The sequence below is a fragment of the Hylobates moloch genome, unplaced genomic scaffold (assembly GCF_009828535.3).
Source record: "Hylobates moloch isolate HMO894 unplaced genomic scaffold, HMol_V3 SCAFFOLD_7, whole genome shotgun sequence".
Classification (NCBI taxonomy): domain Eukaryota; kingdom Metazoa; phylum Chordata; class Mammalia; order Primates; family Hylobatidae; genus Hylobates; species Hylobates moloch.
In genome coordinates this window covers 104,727,336-104,749,832 of record NW_026652282.1, presented here as the reverse complement: position 1 = coordinate 104,749,832, position 22,497 = coordinate 104,727,336, and the positions used below count along the sequence as shown (strand labels likewise).

At 38.3% G+C, this 22,497-nt stretch overlaps 1 protein-coding gene across 6 annotated transcripts in view; it reads left to right on the top strand.

Moving 5' to 3' along the window:
- THOC2 (THO complex subunit 2) overlaps positions 1-22,497 on the top strand; it is a 110,268-nt gene that overhangs the window by 43,917 nt on the left and 43,854 nt on the right. For all 6 annotated transcript variants that reach the window (XR_009214296.1, XM_058441429.1, XM_058441428.1 and 3 more), the window contains 6 exons: positions 977-1,132; positions 2,011-2,183; positions 3,477-3,672; positions 20,974-21,015; positions 21,450-21,580; positions 21,683-21,784. Coding sequence is in view for 5 of the 6 variants with exons in the window: in XM_058441428.1 (XP_058297411.1) it covers positions 977-1,132; positions 2,011-2,183; positions 3,477-3,672; positions 20,974-21,015; positions 21,450-21,580; positions 21,683-21,784 (800 nt within the window). In the remaining variant the exon portion in view is untranslated. The remainder of the gene's footprint in view (positions 1-976; positions 1,133-2,010; positions 2,184-3,476; positions 3,673-20,973; positions 21,016-21,449; positions 21,581-21,682; positions 21,785-22,497) is intronic.

The window sequence follows — 22,497 nt, the reverse complement described above, 5'->3', positions numbered from 1 at the left end:
ATAGCAATAAAAATGTGTTTAATTGCCAGGGGAGAACACACAGAATGAGAAAAAGTCTTGCTTACTTCCTTGCACTGGTCCATAGTGACTTTTCTCTCTCCCTCCCTCCTTTTTTTTTTTTTTTTTTTGATAAATGGAATGAAATCTATAATGTTTAATATTTCATTATTATTTTCATTTACTGTTTACATTAAACCTAGTTAATGGAATAGATTATGCATTTCTAGGGGGCAGGAACACTTCTTTTATAGCTTATCATAGTGACTAGCAGAAACTACTAAGTAATTTGTTGCCTGAAGTTTTCTTTGTGTTAGGGTTATTTTATAAATGTCTACATTAATCATCTTCCACTCATACAAGGTGACTGTACTTGAGATACTTGAGCCTTTTTCATAATGGAGGGTTGACTATGCACATAGTACTTTTTCTTTTGCAATAAACTAGTAACTAGCTTGTGACTTAAATAAGCTCCTAGAAAAAGTGAGATGTCAAGTTACTAATAATTTTTCTACTTGAAATTTTTCATTTAGATGATTTAAATTTATCTCTTTGTGTTATTCAGTAGCTCACCTTTCGCAAATTGGATCCATATTGCAATGCTTTATTTAATTTGGAGTTTAGCCTTTAATGGGGAAATTTGTAATGTTTTTAATGGAACTGCTATATATTTTCTTGGGTAAACTAATGAATTCAATGGAAAACATCACTGTCGTGGTATTATATTAATTTAGGAACTCTGTCAGACAGAAGATGTGAAACTTTGAGCTGCGAGTTGGTTTTAAAAGGGGTACAGAATTCAGGTACTTAATTCTGTCAAATTATAAGAAAATAACTGAAATTTACTTAGAAGGCAAATGGTCACGAATAAGTTAGACTTCTTATTTATAGTTTTATCAGTTGAGAATAGTGTTTCCTTTTTCTATGAACAAGTAGTTGGTATTAGCTGTTTTATGAAATTTTAATGTACCATTTTTAGCTTCTTCCAGCTGATAATTGCATTATGGATGAACACAAACGAGAAATTGCGGAAGCTAAGCAAATTGTTAGAAAGCTTACGATGGTTGTGTTGTCTTCTGAAAAAATGGATGAGCGAGAGAAAGAAAAGGAAAAAGAAGAGGAGAAGGTAGAGAAGGTATGTAATTCATTCTAGTAAAATTAACACTATCTTCTGGATTTTGAATTACGAAATTTAACTTCTAAATAGTCGTTTATGGAAGAATAATTTCTTAGTTTTCATTTTGCTGAAATCTCATTTTCTGGATCATTTGCTACAGTGGTTTTATTTTTAATCTGAATGGCTCCTTTTTAAGAGAAGCTGTCATTTTTTTTTTTGTATAAATTTCAAAATGTTTTCCAAGTAAAATCACAAGATGTATTGACTTTAATTGTCCTCTGTGTATTAATGGCCCTCAAATCCTAAAGGGATTCTCAGAGATGATGAATTCTGGTTTCCTGTGGCACGACATAACATTAAGTAGAACTTAATTCCAAGTCTATAAACTGTAATGCCTGTGTCTGTTTTTTTTTTTTTTTATTTATTGTTATTTTTGAGACAGGGTCTCACTCTTTCACCCGGGCTGGAGTGCAGTGGCATGATTACAGCTCATTGCAGCCTTCTACCTCCTGAGCTCAAGTAATTCTCCAGCCTTAGCCTCCCGAGTAGCTGGGACTACAGGCATGCGCCACCATACCTGGCTAATTTTTGTATTTTTTGTAGAGATGGGATTTCGCCATGTTGCCCAGGCTTGTCTCAAACTTCTGAGCTCAAGTGATCTGCCTACCTCAGCCTCCCACGTTCCTGGGACTATAGGTGTGAGCCAGTGCGCCTGACCCTGATGTTTTTTCAATAGCTAAAAATTTTGATTGTACTTGCAGGAATATATTGTTTAATTTCCCATGAATAGCAAATATTTTTGATGTGTTGCTTAGGTCAGTTTTTTAAGTGACAAAGTATTAAGATTTCTTGATGTCTGTATCCTGAGTATCTTAGTTTTGACTATTCATTTTTAGCCACCTGATAACCAAAAACTTGGCTTGTTGGAAGCCTTATTAAAGATTGGTGATTGGCAACATGCACAGAACATTATGGATCAGATGCCTCCATACTATGCAGCTTCACACAAGCTAATAGCCCTTGCTATTTGCAAGCTCATTCATATAACTATTGAGCCTCTCTACCGAAGGTATGTAACTGTATACTTCACTAATCATTGAGGTAGAAATAGCTTAGGACTACAACAAAATCTATATTTATCTTATCTCCTCAAACCAAGCATATATTTTAGTACCTTTTATCAAAAGATAAGAACTATTCACAGAGTGTATCAGACTGATATATATTAATCAGTGACTTGTCTTCTAAAGTCTAGACCAGGGGTTCTAGAGTGTGTGCTGCAGTGTAGTCTGAAAACTACAAGTTAGACTTCTAGGTTGGGTTTGTTCCATTGAGAGTTGAAACTCCATTTTTCTGGTTTTGACTTTTCCTCCTCTCAGTGGATGGGAGGGGCAAAGAATTCCTGAGGTTTTTTCTTAGTGTAATTTTTCTCTATCCTGGCTGAGTGGCTCTGAGTGAGGACATTGCCTCTCTGATTCCCTTACCTTTCCTGGCATATAGGCTGCTGTTCTGGAAATTACTAGTTTAGCCTCTCTTATCATCCCCAGTTACTGTGTCATCTAGTCCTTTAGCTTTCTGCCTACTTGCAGGATACTTAGGAGCAGTATTGATAGCAGCTCTGGCTACAGCCCCATAGATCAGAGCCTGCCTCAAAAGCCTCAGCCTTGTGACTTTTGTGTAGCTGCTGGTTGCTGCCGTCAGTGTCACTTCATGGGCCGTGGGCCATGCAGGCTTCTTAGAGAGTGACCCCTGTGACTCCACAGTGGGACACCTGCTGAGCAGGTGAGAACTCTGGGTATGGTGTCCTAAAGTGACCCTCTTTTATTACATGACTCACTTTCCCTACCACTACATTCTACATATCCTAGGTTGTGGAATCCAGATTGAGAAATGTCAGTTGACTTGAATCAGTGTTGTTACATCCATATTTTTCTGTTTCATTTTCCAGTGCATCTTAGGTCCATCCCTTGTTCCCCATTCCCATATCCAAGTTGCCTATACTGGCCAAGTTTAAAAACAGATTCAGATGGTGTGTGTGAAATGTTCCTTGAAATCCACACTTCTCTGATTAAGCAGTTAATTTGGAACATTCTCCTCTGAGCTCTGATTTTTTTTTTCTAATGACTGTTGTTTTTATGTGTTTCTACCAGTTGAGAATTATCTGGTGTAATAAAGTTAGGCACAGTTGAAATGTAGAAAGCAAATATGAGCAAGAAGAAATTTCACTGATTAAGATAACTTTGTTAAAATTGTAGGTGTTGTAGTTGTGTGTGTATATAGTTATATTGATTATATACTTATTTATTTATTTATTTATTTATTTATTTATTTATTTATTTATTTATTTTACTTTTTAAAATAGAGTTGGCGTTCCTAAAGGTGCTAAAGGCTCACCTGTTAATGCTTTGCAAAACAAGAGGGCACCAAAACAAGCTGAGAGCTTTGAAGATTTGAGGAGAGACGTGTTCAATATGTTCTGTTACCTTGGTCCTCACCTTTCTCACGATCCCATTTTATTTGCAAAAGTGGTGCGCATAGGCAAGTCATTTATGAAGGAGGTAAGTAAGATTTTTCTTACAAACCTAAATTTTGAAATGAAAATGTTCTGAGTATACTTGTGTTATGAGTATCTTTAGAAATAAAAATATGAACCTCATTTAATAAAGGGTTATGTTGAGTGAGGTTTGTGGAAAATTCCAGTGTGTCATAACCATATACAGTCAAGTGTTGCTTAATGACAGGTGAGAAATGCATCATTAGGTGATTCGTCATTGTGCAAACATCAGAGAGTGTACTTATACAAGCCTAGATGGTATGACCTACTACATACCTAGGCTATATGGTATGGCCCGTTACTCCTAGGCTACAAACCTGTACAGAATGTTACTGTACTGAATACTGTGGGCAGTTGTAATACACTGTTAAATATCTGTGTATCTGAACATATCTAAACATATAAAAGGTAATACCTTGCACTAAGATGTTAGGACAGCCGTGATATCACTAGGCAATAGGAATTTTTTTAGCTCTAATATAATGTTATATGACCCTGGTCGTATATGTGGTCCATCAACCGAAACATTGTTAAATGGTGCATAACTGTATGTATTAATATAATATAAACCCAAATCTAGCGAAATTATTAGTCAAGTCCCTCACATGGGAAAATATACTTCAGACAAGTGGCCGCTTTTTGAATTCCCTTATAATTAGTGGTTACTTAGCATTCTTTTCCTTTGCTTACCTTCTAGTCATTTTCTTGAGTGTAGTTTTCAATCATTGCTGCTATGTGTAAGAAGTCTTTTCAGCCTCAGGCTGTTAAGGACCCATTCTTTTATTTATTCTTTTAGTAAGATTTTTATTGAAATAGAACATACATATGGAAAAATACAGCTCAGTGACTTTCCCTAAACTAAGCACCCATATGTCCACTACCCAACTCAAGAAATAGTTTACAGTCCCACCAACAGTGTGAACGTGTTCCTATTTCTCCAGCTCCTCTCCAGCACCTGTTGTTTTATGACTTTTTAATGATCGCCATTCTAACTGGTGTGAGATGGTATCTCATTGTGGTTTTGATTTGCATTTCTCTGATGGCCAGTGATGAGCATTTTTTCATGTGTCTGTTGGCTGCATAAATGTCTTCTTTTGAGAAGTGTCTGTTCATATCCTTCACCCACTTGTTGATGGGGTTGTTTGTTTTTTCTTCTAAATTTGTTTGAATTCTTTGTAGATTCTGGATATTAGCCCTTTGTCAGATGAGTAGATTGCAAAAATTTTCTCCCATTCTGTAGGCTGCCTGTTCACTCTGATGGTAGTTTGTTTTGCTGTGCAGAAGCTCTTTAGTTAATTAGATCGCATTTGTCAATTTTGGCTTTTGTTGCCATTGCTTTTGGTGTTTTAAACATGAAGTCCTTGCCGATGCCTATGTCCTGAATGGTATTGCCTAGGTTTTCTTCTAGGGTTTTTATGGTTTTAGGACTAACATTTAAGTCTTTAATCCATCTTTGTGGAAGACAGTGTGGCGATTCCTCAAGGATCTAGAACTAGAAATACCATTTGATCCAGCAATCCCATTACTGGGTATATACCCAAAGATTTATAAATCATGCTGCTATAAAGACACATGCACAGGTTTATTTATTGCGGCACTATTCACAATAGCAAAGACTTGGAACCAACCCAAATGTCCATCAATGATAGACTGGATTAAGAAAATGTGGCACATATACACCATGGATTACTATGCAGCCATAAAAAAGGATGAGTTCATGTCCTTTGTAGGGACATGGATGAAGCTGGAAACCATCATTCTGAGCAAACTATCACAAGGACAAAAAACCAAACACCGCATGTTCTCACTCATAGGTGGGAATTGAACAATGAGAACACTTGGACACAGGAAGGGGAACTTCACACACTGGGGCCTGTTGTGGGATGGGGAGAGAGGGGAGGGATAGCATTAGGAGATATACCTAATGTAAATGACGAGTTAATGGGTGCAGCACACCAACGTGGCACATGTATACATATGTAACAAACCTGCACGTTGTGCACATGTACCCTAGAACTTGAAGTATATATAAAAAAAGAAATAGAATAGTACCTGCAACCTAGAGTCTTTCTCATGCTGCATTCTGGTTACTATCCTAACCATAACCATTCATGCTTTTTTTTTTAAAATCAGCTTGAGGTATAATTTAAATACAGTAAACTACAATTTTAAGTGTACAATTCGATGAGTTTTGACAAATGCATACAGTTGTATGTTCACCACCACAATCATGATATAGAAGTTCCCTCCTTCCATTCCTGTTCCTGGCAACCTCTGACAGGCTTTCCATCACTATAGTTTTGCTTTTTCTACATCTTATTTAATAGATGGAATCATATGGTATATACTCTTTTCAGTTTAGTTTCTTCCACTTAAGCTTTTGAGATTTATCCAAGTTGCATGTGTCAGTAGTTCCTTTATTGCTAAGTGATATTTTATTACATAGACATACCAGAGTGTAGCCACCAGTTGATGGACGTTTGGGTTGTTTCTACTTGGAGGCTATTATAAAGCTGCTTTCAATATTCTTGCACAAGCCTTGTGTCCCCAGGGGTGGGGTTGATGGGTCATATGAGTAAGTATATGTTTAATTTCATAAGAAATTGCCAAACTGTTCCAAAGCATCTGTACCATTTTGCATTCCTAAGAGCTATTGTATGAGACTTCTAATTGTTCCACATTCCCACCAACACTTGGTGTTGTCACTCTTTTAAGTTTTAGTCATTCTAGTGGGTATGTAGTGGTATCTCACTGAGCTTTTAATTTTGTTCCAGTGACTAGGGATGTTGATCATCTTTTCATGTGCTTATTTGCCATTTATAGTTATCTTTAGTGAAATGTCTGTTCATGTCTCTTGCACATTTTTAAGTTGGGTTATTTGTCTTTTTATTATTGAGTTGTAAGAGTTCTTTATTCTGGATGCAAGGCCTTATCAGATATGTGATATTGGGAAATTTTTTTCTTAGTCCGATTTGCCTTTTCATTTTGTTAACTATCTTTTGACAGCAAAGAATTTTAACGTTTAATTCCAGTTTAGTAGTATTTTTCTTTTTCTTTCTTTTTTTTTTTTTTTTGAGACGGCGTCTCGCTCTGTCGCCCAGGCTGGAGTCTAGTGGTGTGATCTCGGCTCACTGCAAGCTCTGCCTCCTGGGTTCACACCATTCTCCTGCCTCAGCCTCCCGAGTAGCTGGGACTACAGGCGCCCGCCACCACGCCCGGCTAATTTTTTTTGTATTTTTAGTGGAGACGGGGTTTCACCGTGTTAGCCAGGGTGGTCTCGATCTCCTGACCTCGTGATCCGCCTGCCTCGGCCTCCCAAAGTGCTGGGATTACAGGCGTGAGCCACCGCGCCTGGCCAGTATTTTTCTTTTATGGTTTGCTTTTCATGCTCTAAGAAATCTTTGCCCAGCCCAAGGTTTTAAAGCTGAAAAGAATTATACATAATTTCTTTAAAGTTGTGAAACATGACAACTATAAAAACCATCTAGACATTGTTAAAAAGCACAAATGCAGGGTGTCTTCAGTGTTTGGCGATTATATCTAATTTGAATTTTAGACAACAGCAACTGTATAGAAATACTAATGGCTATTGTATATTAATTTCTTGACATCTGAAATATTTGACTTGGCTTTTTATACTTAGCTGGTAGATTTTTTTTTGTTTGTTTTTGAGATAGGATTGCACTCTGTCATGAAGGCTGGAGTGTAAGTGGCACCACCATGGCTCACTGCAGCCTTGATCTCTCAGGCTGAAGGGATCTTCCCCGCCTCAGCAGCCCAAGTAGCTGGGACCACAGGTGCATGCGCCATGCCTGGCTAATTTTTTAAATATTTGTAGAGACAGAGTCTCCCTATGTTGCCTAGGTAGGTTGTCTTTAATGCTCACAAATTTACATTATGTAAAGGTACTCTAAAGAAATCTGTTAAGTAATTATTACTATATATTGTTTATTATATAATATTCATATGAAATGGAATTATATAATTTCTAAATGTTGGGAACATTCTAAGTCCTCTGTTCTGGCTATTTTGAAATATATAATACATTGTTGTTAACTGTAGTCACCCTACTCTGCTATTGAACATTGGAATTCATTCCATTGATCTAACTGCATATTTGTACCTATTAATCAACCTCTGTTTATTCCCCCCCACCCCCAGCCTCTGTTATCTGTCATTCTATCCTCTCCCTCCATGAGACCACTTTTTTGGTTTTTTGGGGTTTTTTTGTTTGTTTTGTTTTGTTTTGTTTTTGAGATGGAATTTCGCTCTTGTCGCCCAGGCCGAAGTGCAATGGCGCGATCTCGGCTCACTGCAACCTCCGCCTCCCGGGTTCAAGCAATTCTCCTGCTTCAGCCTCCCGAGCAGCTGGGATTACAGGTGCCCGCCACCACGCCCAACTAATTTTTGTATTTTTAGTAAAGATGGGGTTTCACCATGTTTGCCATGCTGGTCTCGAACTCCTGACCCAGGTGATCTGCCCTTCTCTGCCTGCCAAAATGCTGGAATTATAGGCGTGAGCCACCGTGCCCGGCCATGAGACCACTTTTTGAGCTTTCACATGAGTGAGAACGTATGATATTTGTCTTTCTGTGCCTGGCTTATTTCACTTAACATAAAGACCTTTAGTTCCATCCACATTGCTGCAAATGATATTATTTCATTCTTTTTTTATGGCTGAATAGTATTCCATTGTGTAGTATACCACATTTTCTTTATTCATTCATCAATTGATGGGCACTTAACAGGTTGATTCCATAGCTTTGCTATTGTGAATAGTGTTGCAATAAACATGAGAGTGCAGGTATTCTTTTGATATATTGATTACTTTTCCTTTGGATAAATACCCAGTAATGGGATTGCTTGTAACAAATTATCACATGTACCCCACAAATATGTACAAATATTTGTACCAGTAAAAAATTTAAAGAAATTTAGAAAGGAAGTAAAATAACGTTTCACTCTTGATTTTTATTGTCTGAAAAGGATGATTCATGTTAGCTAGTGCCTGCTCAAGAAACAAAAGGGCTGTATTTTTTCCAGTGCATCATATCAGGTGCACGTGAAGTCACTTTGTTCCATTGCTGGTGATGTTAACTTTATCATTTGTTTAAGGTGATCTCTGCCAGGTTTCTCCACTATACAGTTACTATTTTTCCCTTTGTTATTAATATATGTCTTGTGGGAAGATAAAACACTTTGAGACTATATAAACAGACTGTTTCTACTCATGCTTTCACCTACCTAATGCTGCTCTTTTAACTTGAAAATCTTAATGTTCAGATCTCTTGTTCTGAAATTCTTTGGTTACAAATATCAACCTTGTGAGCAGGAGACCAAACCTTCAACTCATGGAAGTCCTGTACATAACCATATACAATATTATTACCAAGATACACACTTGGTAGAGCTGTCACACTTCCCCTCTTGCCTTCTCCATTGCATTCATCCTGTATACCGGTTCTGCCCTAGTTGTACCAGGTTCCTGCATTTAACTCCAGTCTATTCTTGCAGAGAAGGGAAGAGAAAAATGTTAATTTTGACTATAGAGACCAGTGTAAGAAGAAATCTACATTTTCTCATTACTAGGTTTGTGATGGAAAAGTGAATCTTTACAGTTATCTGAGTTAGAATTTTGATCTGTTTTTACCCATAAAAGATTTTGCTGTGACAAATCATTTGTTCTGTGTTTAAAAGGCTTTTGTTGTCTAGCTTGGAATTCAAGCAGGATTTTTAAGATTGCTTCTAAAGGGTGAATATGACCTTCGTTCCAAATAATGTATTTACAATTACACTTCTTTAACAAATCTCATTTATAAGCTTAGGGTTGCTTTTATATACAAATTATGTATATTTTTAAAAAGATGCTTATATACTTATACCAGATATCACTTAACAGAATTATCTTCCAGCCCTATAGTTATTTGTAATTTATTTCTCTGATTATGTGTATATATGTTTCTTAAATTTGAGGTATGTAGTATATAGGACTAACTCCTAGTACAGTGATTCTCAAACTTCAGCATGCGTCGTAATCACCCAGAGGGCTTGTTTTTTTTTTTTTTTTTGAGACGGAGTCTCCCTCTGTTGCCAGGCTGGAGTGCAGTGGCGCAACCATGGCTTGCTGCAACTTCCGCCTCCCAGGCTCAAGCGATTCTCCTGCCTCAGCCTGCCAAGTAGCTGGGACTACAGGCATGTGCCACCATGCCCAGCTAATTTTTGTACTTTTAGTAGAGATGGGGTTTCACCATGTTGGCCAGAATGGTCTTGATCTCTTGACCTTGTGATCTGCCCGCCTTGGCCTCCCAAAGTGCTGGGATTACAGGTGTGAGCCACTGCGCCCGGCCGAGTACTTGTTAAAATAGATTGTTGGGCCCCATCCTTGGAGTTTTTGATTCAGTAGGTCTTGAGATGAGACCTTAGAATTTGCATTTCTAATAAGTTCTCCTGTGATGTTGATGCTCCCAGCCCAAAGACCAAACCTTGAGGATTCTTGTTCTAGGCTTAAGCAGTGGAGGAGTGTGGTGGTTCTAGAATTGTTTCATATAAAAGGACACATTTTGCTATAATAACATTTTCTGTAATTATAGAGCACTAACATGCTCACCTGACATACTCAAATGTTTTTGATAGCACCTATACATTTTTTAGACTTTATTTTTTAGAGCAGTTTTAGGTTCACAGCAAAATCCAGAGGAAGGCACAAAGATTTGCTATATAGCCCCTGTTCCCATATGTGCATAGCCTCCCTGGTAATCAACATCTCTCACCAGAGTGGTACATTTGTTACAGGGATGAATCCACATTGACACATCACCCAAAGTCCATAGTTTACATCAGGGTTTGCTTTGTGTTGTACATACTAGGGATCTCGTCAAATGTATAGAATATTATCACTGCCCTGAAAAATCCTCTGTGCTCTGCTCATTTATCCCTCTCTCCCCACAACCCCTGGCAACCACTGAGCTTTTCATTGTCTGCATGGTTTTGCCTTTTCCAGAAAGGCATATAGTTGGAATCATACAGTATGTAGCCTTTTCAGATTGTTTTCTTTCACTTAGTAAAATTATACACATTTAGGTTTCCTCTATGTCTTTTCATGGCTTGATAGCTCATTTCTTTTTAGCACTGAATAATATTTCATTGTCTGCATGTATCACAGTTTATCCATTCACTTACTGAACGACATGTTGGTTGCTTCCAAGTTTTGGCAATCAAGAATAAAGCTGCTGTAAGCACCTTTGTACAAGTTTTTGTGTGGACCTAGGTTTTTGATCTACTCTGACAGTCTATGTATTTTAATTGGTGCATTTAGATGATCAGTGTTCAAAGTAATTGATATGTTTGGATTAATATTAATATCTACCATTTTTCTTATTCTTTTTTAGTTTTTGCCCCTGTTTTTTGTTCCTGTTTTTGTTTTCCACTCTTTTCCTGCCCTTTCTGGCCCATTTTTGGTTAAGTTTTTTAGTGATTACCCCACAGTTTGCAATGTACATTTACAATTGATCCAAGTCCACTTTCAAACACACTATTTTGCTTCATGGGTAGTGTGAGTACCTTACAATAACAGCATAATCCTAATTCTTTCCTCCTGACCCTTGCATCACTGAAGTCATTCATTTGCTTATGCACACATACACACACACACACACACACACACACACACGCATGCATATGCATATGTAATCAAATACATTGTTGCTATTATTATTTTGAACAAACTGTTAGTTTTGTTATATTAGTTAAGCATAAGAAAAATAAACATTTCACCTTCACTTAATCTTACTTCAGTGTTTCTTTTTTTGTTTATGTATATCCAAGTTTCTGACCTATATTATTTTCTTTCTCCCTAAAGAACTTACTTAGTATTTCTTGCAAGGCAGGGCTACTGGCAACAAATTCCCTCAGTTTTTGTCTGAGAAAGTCTTTATTTCTCCTTTACATTTAAAGTATAATTTCACAGGGTCCAGAATTCTAGGTTTTTTTTTTTTAAATTTTTTTTTTTATCTTAACACTTTAAATCTTTCACTCCACTCTGCTTGCATAGTTTCTGAGGAGAAATGTTTTTAATTCTTATCCTTGTTTCTCTATAAGCAAGGTGTTCTCCCCCACACCCAGCGTCTTTTAGGATTTTTTCTTTTTCTTTGATTTTCTGTAGTTATAACATGATATGCCCAAGTGTAGTTTATTTTGTTTTATTATTTATTTATTTATTTACTTTTTGCATCTGTCTTACTTGGTGTTTTCTGAGTTTCCTGAATCTGTGGTTTGGTGCCTGATACTAGTTTGGGGAAATTCTGTCATCATTGCTTCAAATATTTCTTCTCTTCCTTCCTTTCTTCTGCTATTTCCATTATGCATATGTTATAGTTTTTTAGTCCTACGGTTCTTGGATATTCTGTTCTGCCTTTTATCAGACATTTTTCTCTTTGCTTTTCAGTTTTGCAGGCATCTATGGAGATATCCTTAAGCTCAGAATTTTTTCCTTAGCCGCGTTATCTCCCAATAAGCCCATCAAAGGCATTCTTCATTCTGTTACAGTGTTTTTGATCTGTAAGATTTCTTTTTGATTTTTTTCTTAAAATTTCCATATCTCTGCTTATATTGCCCCATGCCCTTTTTTTTGAGGTGGAATTTTGCTTTTGTCACCCAGGCTGGAGTGCAATGGCATGATCTTGGCTCACTGCAGCCTCCGCCCCCTGGGTTCAAGCAGTTCTCCTGCCTCAGCCTCTCTAGTAACTGGGACTATAAGCATGCGCCACCACACCCAGCTAATTTTTCTATTTTTAGTAGAGATGAGATTTCACCTTGTTGGCCAGGCTAGTTTTGAACTCCTGACCTTAGATGATCTACCCACCTCGGCCTCCCAAAGTGCTGGAATTACAGGCGTGAGCCACCATGCCCGGCTCCCCACCTTTTGTTTTTTTGAGACAGAGTTTTGCTCTGTCACTTAGGCTGGAGTGCAGTGGAGTGACCTTGGCTTACTGCAACCTCCGCCTTCTGGGTTCAAGCAATTCTCATGCCTCAGCCTCCTGAGTAGCTGTGAATACAGGCACGTGCCACCATGCCCGGCTAATTTTTTATATTTTTAGTAGAGACGGGGTTTCGCCATGTTGGCTAGGCTGGTCTAGAACTCCTGGCCTCGAGTGATTCACCTGCCTTGGCCTCCCAAAGTGCTGAGATTACAGGTGTCAAATGCCATACCCAGCCAGTCACAGAATCTTGTTTGTCTTTTTTCCCTCCTAGAAGTAAATAGCATAAGTTCCTCTCTCTCTCTCTCTCTCTTTTTTTTTTTAGACGGAGTCTCGCTCTTGTTGCCCAGGCTGGAGTGCAGTGGCACGATCTCTGCTCACTGCAGCCTCTGCTTCCTGGGTTCAAGCTATTCTCCTGCCTCCGCCTCCTCAGTAGCTGGGATTACAGGTGTCCGCCACCACACCGAGCTAATTTTTGTACTTTTAGTACAGACGAGGTTTCTCCATGTTTGCCAGGCTGGTCTGGAACTCCTGACCTCAGGTGATCTGCCCACCTCGGCCTCCCAAAATGCTGGGATTACAGGCATGAGCCACCGCGCCCAGCCATTAAGTTCCTTTTTTTTTTTTTTTTTTTTTTTTTTTTTCAGACAGAGTCTTGCTCTGTGGCCAGGCTAGAGTGCAGTGGTGCAATCTCAGTTCACTGCAACCTCCGCCTTCCGGGTTCAAGCAATTCTTATAAATATAAATAAAATATATTTTATTTATTGTGTTAGGAATGGGGGAGAGAGATTCTGTGTTTATGTTTTACTCTGCCATTGTAACTAATTTGTCTAGAAAGACTGTTTATGTGGCTATTTCATACGTTGGCCCTTGGTAAAAGCCAAAGTGCTCTAAATTGATTTACAAATAAAGCTTAGTAAAACCTGAAATTAGGCAGGCAGAATATACCCCAGACTGGGTATTAGATGGCATTAGGAAATAGGTGAGATAGTGATCTTGTGTTAATATGGAGGCATGTCCTTGTTCTTAGGAGACATCCTGAATTATTTTGAGAAACGTGTCATGCCTGCAAATTTTTTTGGTCTGCCAAAAAAGGGCAAAATGTTAATTGTTAAATTTAGCAGGTAGGTATATATAGGTGTTTAGTATACTATCCTTTCAGTTTTTATGTAATTTGAAATTTTTCATAATAAAAATTTGGATTGCAAGGAGGAGAATGTGCCTTAGACCAGTAGTTCCAAAACTGTAGTTTATAAACCAAATGCTTTAGAACTTTGAGGCTGATGTTTACTACTTTTTGTTTTTTTTTATCAGCTATTACAGGAGGGGGAGTCTGATTCTGCTTCATTCCACTTATTTGTTTTCAAAATTGAAAATCTGTCTTGGTTATGTAGCTTAAAGCCCAAGATTTTTCATAGAGTAGTTTTAAGAAATAAATGCAAAGGTTTTAGTCTGTACGTGGCACATAGTGAGTACTAAATAAATTGTAGTAAGAATGAGAAGAAGGAGGAAGTTGAAAATAGTGTTTTAATTCACACAGTTTCAGGTTCCAGTCTTTTCAAAAATCTTGTGTTTTTTTCCTCTCTCTTCTGAGACATAATCCTGAGTAGTGTTTGAAATGTTCAAGGGGCAGGGATACGAAAAATAGGTCATTAGTAATAAAAAATTATCTAGTTATATCTACAACTTTTCCATTTATTCCATGACTCCAAAAACCTTCCTCCTAATAAACCTATAAACCTATATATTTTTTGTGTGTCCTGTACTGTTTTGCAGACTGATCAGCTACTGTGGCTTTATAGGGCAATTTTGGAACTTGTTTTGGGCCATTCAGCTAATGGCCTATATAGGCATAATTGTGGCTAGTTTCATTCAAACTTTTTCTTTTTTTTTTTGAGATGGAGCCTAGCTCTGTCACCCAGGCTGGCATGCAGTGGTGCAATCTCAGCTCACCATAACCTCTGCCTCCTAGGTTCACACGATTCTCCTGCCTCAGCCTCCTCAGTAGCTGGGATTACAGGCGTGCGCCCACCATGCTCGGCTAATCTTTGTATTTTTTTTTAGTAGAGAAGGGGTTTCACCATGTTGGTCAGGCTGGTCTCAAACTCCTGACCTCGTGATCCGCCCGTCTCAGCCTCCCAAAGTTCTGGGATTACAGGCGTGAGCCACTGCGCTTTGCCTATTCAAACTTAAAAATTCAGTTGCTCACAGGCAAGTATATATATATGTACTTGTTTTTTGTGTCTCTATCTCCTTCAGTTCTGCTCTGATCTTAGTTATTTCTTGTCTTCTGCTAGCTTTTGAATTTGTTTGCTCTTGCTTCTCTACTTCTTTTAATTGTGATGTTAGGATGTCGATTTTAGATCTTTTCCGCTTTCTCCTGTGGGCATTTAGTGCTATAAATTTCTCTCTAAACACTGCCTTAGCTGCATCCCATAGATTCTGGTATGTTTTGTCTTTGTTCTCATTGGTTTCAAATAACTTGTTTATTTGTCCGAATTGCGTTATTTACCCAGTAGTCATTCAGGAGCAAGTTGTTCAGTTTCCATGTAGTTGTGTGGTTTTTCTTAACCCTGAGTTCTAATTTGATTGCACTGTGGTCCGAGAGACTGTTTGTTATGATTTCCATTATTTTGCATTTCCTGAGGAGTCTTTTACGTCCAATTATGTGCTCAATTTTAGAATAAGTGTGATGTGGTGCTGAGAAGAATGTATATTCTGTTGATTTGAGGTGGAGAGTTCTGTAGATGTCTATTAGGTCCACTTGGTCCAGAGCTGAGTTCAAGTCCTGAATATCCTTGTTAATTTTCTGTGTCGTTGATCTGTCTAATATTGACAGTGGGGTGTTAAAGTCTCCCACTATTGTTGTGTGGCAGCCTAAGTCTCTTTGTAGGTCTCTAAGAACTTGCTTTATGAATCTGGGTGCTCCTGTATTGGGTGCATGTATATTTAGGATAGTTAGCTCTTCTTGTTACATTGATCCCTTTACCATTATGTAATGCCCCTCTTTGTCTTTTTTGATCTTTGTTGTTTTAATGTCTATTTTATCAGAGACTAGGATTGCAACCTCTGCTTTTTTTGCTTTCCATTTGCTTGGTAAATCTTCCTCCATCCCTTTATTTTGAGCCTATGTGTGTCTTTGCGCGTGAGATGGGTCTCCTGAATATAGCACACTGATAGGTCTTGACCCTATCCAATTTCCTAGTCTATGTCTTTTAATTTAGGGGCATTTGGCCCATTTATATGTAAGGTTAATATTGTTATGTGTGAATTTGATCCTGTCATTATGATGCTAGCTGGTTATCTTGCCTGTTAGTTGATGCAGTTTCTTCATAGTGTCGACGGTCTTTACAATTTGGTAGGTTTTGCAGTATCTGGTACCAGTCTTTCCTTTCCATATTTAGTGCTTCCTTCAGGAGCTCTTGTAAGGCAGGCCTGGTAGTGACAGAATCTCTCAGCATTTGCTTATCTGTAAAGGATTTTATTTCTCCTTCGCTTGTGAAGCTTAGTTTGGCTGGATATGAAATTCTGGGTTGAAAATTCTTTTCTTTAAGAATGTTTATTTTTAGCCCCTACTCTCTTCTGGCTTGTAAGGTTTCTGCTGAAAGATCCGCTGTTAGTCTGATGGGCTTCCCTTTGTGGGTAACCCGACCTTTCTCTCTGGCTGCTCTTAACGTTTTTTTCTTCGTTTCAACCTTGGTGAATCTGATGATTATGTGTCTTGGGGTTGCTCTTCTCGAGGAGTATCTTTGTGGTGGTCCCTGTATTTCCTGAATTTTGAATGTTGGCCTGTCTTGCTAGATTGGAGAAGTTTTCCTGGATAATACCCTGAAGAGTGTTTTCCAACTTGGTTCCATTCTCCTCGTCACTTTCAGGTACACCAATCAGACGTAGATTTGGTCTTTTCACATAGTCCCATATTTCTTGGAAGCTTTGTTTGTTCCTTTTCATTCTTTTTTCTCTAATCTTGTCTTCACGTTTTGTTTCATTAAATTGATCTTCAGTCTCTGATATCCTTTCTTCTGCTTGATCGATTCGGCTATTGATACTTGTGTATGCTTCAGGAAGTTCTCATGCTGTGTTTTTCAGCTCCATCAGGTCATTTATGTTCTTCTCATAACTAGTTATTCTAGTTAGCAGTTCTCTAACCTTTTTTCAAGGTTCTTAGCTTCCTTGCATTGGGTTAGAACATGCTCCTTTAGCTTGGAGGAATTTCTTATTACCCACCTTCTGAAGCCTACTTCTGTCAATTCCTCAAACTCATTCTTTGTCCAGTTTTGTTCCCTTGTTGTTGAGGAGTTGATCCTTTGGAGGAGAGGAGGCATTCTGGTTTTTGGAATTTTCAGCCTTTTTGTGCTGTTTTTTTCTCATCTTCGCGGATTTATCTACCTTTAGTCTTTGACGTTCGGATGGGGTTTTTGTGTGCACGTTCTATTTGTTGGTGTTGACTCTATTCCTTTCTGTTTGTTAGTTTTCCTTCTAATAGTCAGGCCCCTCTGCTGCAGGTCTGCTGGAGTTTGCTGGAGGTCCACTCCAGACCCTGTTTGCCTGGGTAGCTCCAGCGGAGGCTGCAGAACTGCAAAGATTGCTGTCTTTTCCTTCTTCTGGAAGCTTCCTCCTAGAGGGGCACCCGCCAGATGCCAGCCAGAGCTCTCCAGTGTGATGTGTCTGTCGACCCCTGCTGGGAAGTGTCTCTCAGTCAGGAGGCACAGGGGTCAGGGACCCACTTTAGGAGGCAGTCTCTCTCTTAGTAGAGCTTGAGCGCTGTGCTGAGAGATCCGCTGCTCCCTTCAGAGCTGGCAGGCAGGAACGTTTAAGTCTGCTGAAGCTGTGCCCACAGCCGCCTCTTCCCCAAGGTGCTGTGTCCTAGGGAGTTGGGAGTTTTATTTATAAGCCCCTGACTGGGGCTGCTACCTTTCTTTCAGAGATGCCCTGCCCAGAGAGGAGGAATTTAGAGAGGCAGTCAGGCTACACCACCTTTGCAACGCTGCAGTGGGCTCTGCTCAGTTTGAACTTCCCAGTAGCTTTGTTTACACTGTGAGGGGAAAACAGCCTACTCAAGCCTCAGTAATTGCAGACGCCCCTCCCCCCGCTGAGCTCCAGCGTCCCAGGTCGACTTCAGACTGCTGTGCTGGCAGCGAGAATGTCAAGCCGGTGGATCTTAGCTTGCTGGGCTCCGTGGGGGTGGGATCTGCTGTGCTAGACCACTTGGCTCTGTGGCTTCAGCCCCCTTTCCAGGGGAGTGGATGGTTCTGTCTCGCTGGTGTTCCAGGCACTACTGGGGTTTGAAAGAAAACTCCTGCAGCTAGCTCAGTGTCTGCCCAAATGGCCACCCAGTTTTGTGCTTGAAACCCAGGACCCTGGTGGTGTAGGCACAGAGGAAGTCTCCTGGTCTGTGGGTTGTGAAGACCATGGGAAAAGCTTAGTATCTGGGCCAGAATGCACTGTTCCTCACTGCACAGTCCTTCACGGCTTCCCTTGGCTAGGGGAGAGAGTTCCCGACCCCTTGCACTTCCCGGGTGAGGCGATGCCCCACCCTGCTTTGGCTCGCCCTGTGTGGGCTGCACCCACTGTTTAACCAGGCCCACTGAGATGAGCCGGGTACCTCAGTTGGAAATGCAGAAATCATTCACCTTCTTTGTTGATCTTGTTGGGAGCTGCAGACCAGAGCTGTTCCTATTTGGCCATCTTGCCAGCCACCGAAGCCATGATTTCTGAGAGTTCATAGAAGTTAGGCTGATGAAATTGAAACAATTTGCCAGGTCTCAACAATCAGTATAGCTTTTTTTAACTTCCCATTTGATCTTCATAGATCTGCAGGTTTTATTTTCCGTTTTCAAAATCTGTTTTTTTTTTTTTTTTTTTGAGACAGAGTCTTGCTGTGTTGCTCAGGGCTGGTTTTTTTTTTTTTTTTTTTTTTTTTTTTTTTTTTTTTTTTTTTTTTTAGCAATTCTCCTGCCTCAGCCTCCCGAGTAGCTGGGACTACAGGCGCATGCCACCATGCCCAGCTAATTTTTTGTATTTTTAGGAGAGACGGGGTTTCGCCATGTTGGTCAGGCTGGTCTCGAACTCCCGACCTCATGATCTGTCTGCCTCAGCTTCCCAAAGTGCTTGGGTTACAGGCATCAGCCACTGTGCCTGGCCGAAGTACAGTTTGTGATCTTCAAGAGGTGCCAGTACTCTGTCCTGTTCATATTTGAATTCCCAATGCCTGGAATCTAGTCATTGAATGAATGAATGAATGAATGAATGAATGCATGTCTCTTGTTCTCCCTCCCTGTTTCTGTCTCCCTCCCATTTCTAGCTGGCATTCAATAAAACACAGTATTATGTGAGAGTCTTACAGTTGCTTTGAATTAAAAAGCAAATTAAACTAAAAGAAAAAGTATCAAGGGAGTGGAATGTATTTTCCTACCAAACAAAAGAAAATTGCTTTTATTTGCATGTACTTCTTGATTTAATTTTGTACATTCTTGTTATAATTCGACTTTGATAGGAAGGTCTTTTACTGCTCTTCTAGATGGTTTTATTTTGCTTCCTATATTTCTTTCCCCTTTTCAAATTTTCCTGCTTATGAAATCTAGAGAATCGATGTTTGAAATTGATATGAAATCTAGAGAATAGATGCTTGAAACTCGTATGAGTCACCTAGAAAGGGAATTAGGACAACTTAGTAAATAAGAAAATGTTTTATTTCTATGGGAAGAAAACTGTGTGTCGCTTTATTAGGTTTGTTTAAATTATAGTATACCAGGAAAGGAGGAGCTTAACTGTCTTTATCCCCGACGTAATATACCTAGTTTTTCCAGTTACAGGATACCTGTATTTTTGCTTCCCAGTGTACACCCTATATGCCACCAGAATTATGTGTGTGCCACCTCACCACCCCGAAACGAAACCAAACCAAACCATCTGGCTTTTTTCTGCCAGGCCACTCCTCTATAACCCAGTTCCTTCTTTGCTTACCAGGATATATGTTGACTTAATAAATTATTTCTATGAAAGGAACCATACCTTTTGAACCTACCAATTAAAAACAAATTGAGTGTATGTATTTTCCCATAAAGGTAACATGGCAGGCCCTGAATTAGTGTTATGTGAAAATGTAGCATAACGGTTAGACTTTTCCTGTGGTAATATGCATCATATTACTGAAGTGTGAAAACGTATGCATACACAAAATACCCTTATCTACCAAGAAAATAAGAAGCTTGTTATCTACATATTAGCTTTTCCCTCTTTCTTACTTGATATTGAGCTAAATCCTTGCCAGAAATCTAGATGGTCACTGGTTGTCAGTACTTCAGTTGTCTTTTTGGCTTCTACAGCCTCCGCCAGCCCTCTATCTGTTTATATTCAGACAAGTATCATTCACTGTTTCATTTTGAATTAATAGACATCCTTGTCAAACATCACTTTAGGGGCTCATCTGCAAATCTGCAAATTGTTTATATAATATGGACCTAGGATTTTTCATTCAGTCTGTACAATTTAAGCAATGGTTTTGTCTTTGTTAGTAATGTTATTGGTATTTTGGGCTTATCTTTCAGTGAGGACTTTGGGAGTGGTGAATTAAAAGATAGCTTTAAATTTCTTTGCGTTTAATTTTGTCTTTGTTTTTGCATTTTTGTTGCTTTAGTGTTTGATTATACTAATTCCATAGAAGAAAAACTATAATCTCTGGATGGAAAAATGCAAATGTATTATAATGAAGTTATTGTACTGGCCACAATTTTTTTTTTTTTTTTTTTTGCTTTTGTTGCCCAGGCTGGCGTGCAATGGCACGATCTCGGCTCACTGCAACCTGCACCTCCCGGGTTCAAGTGGTTCTCCTGCCTAAGTCTCCTGAGTAGCTGGGACTACAGGTGTGCGTGCCACCATGCCTGGCTAATTTTTGTATTTTTAATAGAGACGAGGTTTCGCCATATTGGCCAGGCTGGTCTCGAACTCCTGACCTCAGGTGATCTGCCCACGTTGGCCTCCAAAAGTGCTGGGATTACAGGCGTGAGGCACTGCGTCCGGCTCTTGCTACATTTTTATAATAAATAATTAGATCAATTTTAGGATGCTTTGGTTTGATAGGTTGAGAAAAGAATTGGTTTATAAAAATTGACACTTAAAATTCATGGATGTCAAGTATGACTTAGAGGTTAGAAACATAGATAAAATTTAAAAAGGTTAACAGGCTATATTTAAAATCTACATATTTGTAAAAAGTAAGAACAATTTACAACCATATGCAAGTTAAAGTTTTTTCAAATTAGAAATTAATTGTGACACCATAATATTAACCTTTTTGTATTTTATTAATTTCTTTTTTTAAATTGTAGTTTCAGTCTGATGGAAGCAAACAAGAAGATAAAGAAAAAACGGTAAGAGACTAGAAAAATCCAATAATGTGTCTAATGTTTGTCTTGCTGCAGTATACTACAAATTTTACTGTGAACAAGCGTTAATCATCTGTATGAATAATTGTTTTTATAATGTAGATGCTGATTATAGTTTTTGGCGGCTTATGCAAAGTTATCATTTAAGATTAACATTTTTTCCCCTGAGGATTAATATGTTGAAAAAGGAAGAGAGATAAAAGTTCCTCATTCCTTTGCTACCCCTTTCCTTTCCTCACCCCATTTTATGTCTTAGCTGGAGAAACATAAATAAGCTTTGTAAAAAGGGTGGGTGAGGAATGGGATATTGTGTGTTATGTTATTAAGAAATGGTAATTTTCCCAAGGCTGTTATAAATTTATTGTTGGTTATATTAATATAGACCTCTTACTGAAATAACTTTTCCTTCTTTCTTTTAGGAAGTTATCCTTAGCTGTTTGCTTAGCATTACTGACCAGGTACTACTTCCATCTCTTTCTTTGATGGACTGCAATGCTTGTATGTCTGAGGAACTGTGGGGAATGTTTAAAACATTTCCATATCAGCATAGGTAAATACATATTATTTTCAGGTTTTTAACTATGAGTAATTCTAGTATATTAACCTCTAAGTGTTTAACTTTTCCTAATTCTTCATCTCATCGTTTTTTAAGATATCGTCTGTATGGCCAGTGGAAGAATGAAACTTATAACAGTCACCCACTTTTAGTAAAAGTTAAAGCTCAAACAATAGACAGAGCCAAATATATCATGAAGTAAGTTTTAATTTATTTTTCATATTAATCTAAATTATATCTGAATCTAATTTACTTTCTTTTAGGTAGCTTGTCTGAGCCTCAGTTTTGAGAAAGCCTATGTGTAGTGAATGGTATAGCTGATTTATATACTACAGATGGAATGACTATTAACTGTGGTTTTAGTTCATTTTGACTACCAAGTTAATGTTTTCATAGTTGTTGTGTTTACATATGGATAAAAATCTAATGGAAATCCTCTTTAATACGTGCATCATATTATAGGATGAGGGTTTTGTTTTTTCTTTTTAAGGACAGCCTGCTGTGGCCTTTGCTTACCTTTAGTGATTTGTGCAAGGTAGTAAAAGTTCTAGCAATTTCCTCTGCTGAAAGTTACCATAATAAATTTTTTTAATCTGTTAGGAAGAACTAATGAAATTATCCAGAACTATCTCCATAGGGAGTCAACTTTTGAGAAATTTCTTTTTTTAAAAAAATTTGTACACCTTTATTTTCATATCATTAAAAACATAAGAGTGATATTCTACTTCCCAGTAGATTATTTGAAGTTTAATTATGAAAATCATGTACTTCAGATTAGTATTAGTTTAGATGCTTAATTATATTACTGTATTGCAAGTGTTTTCAGCGAGGCTATTGTCAGTTGTTATTCCTTTTTTAAATTCATGGCAGTGGTATGGTTATTCTAATTAAAAGTAGTTCATTCTCAGTTT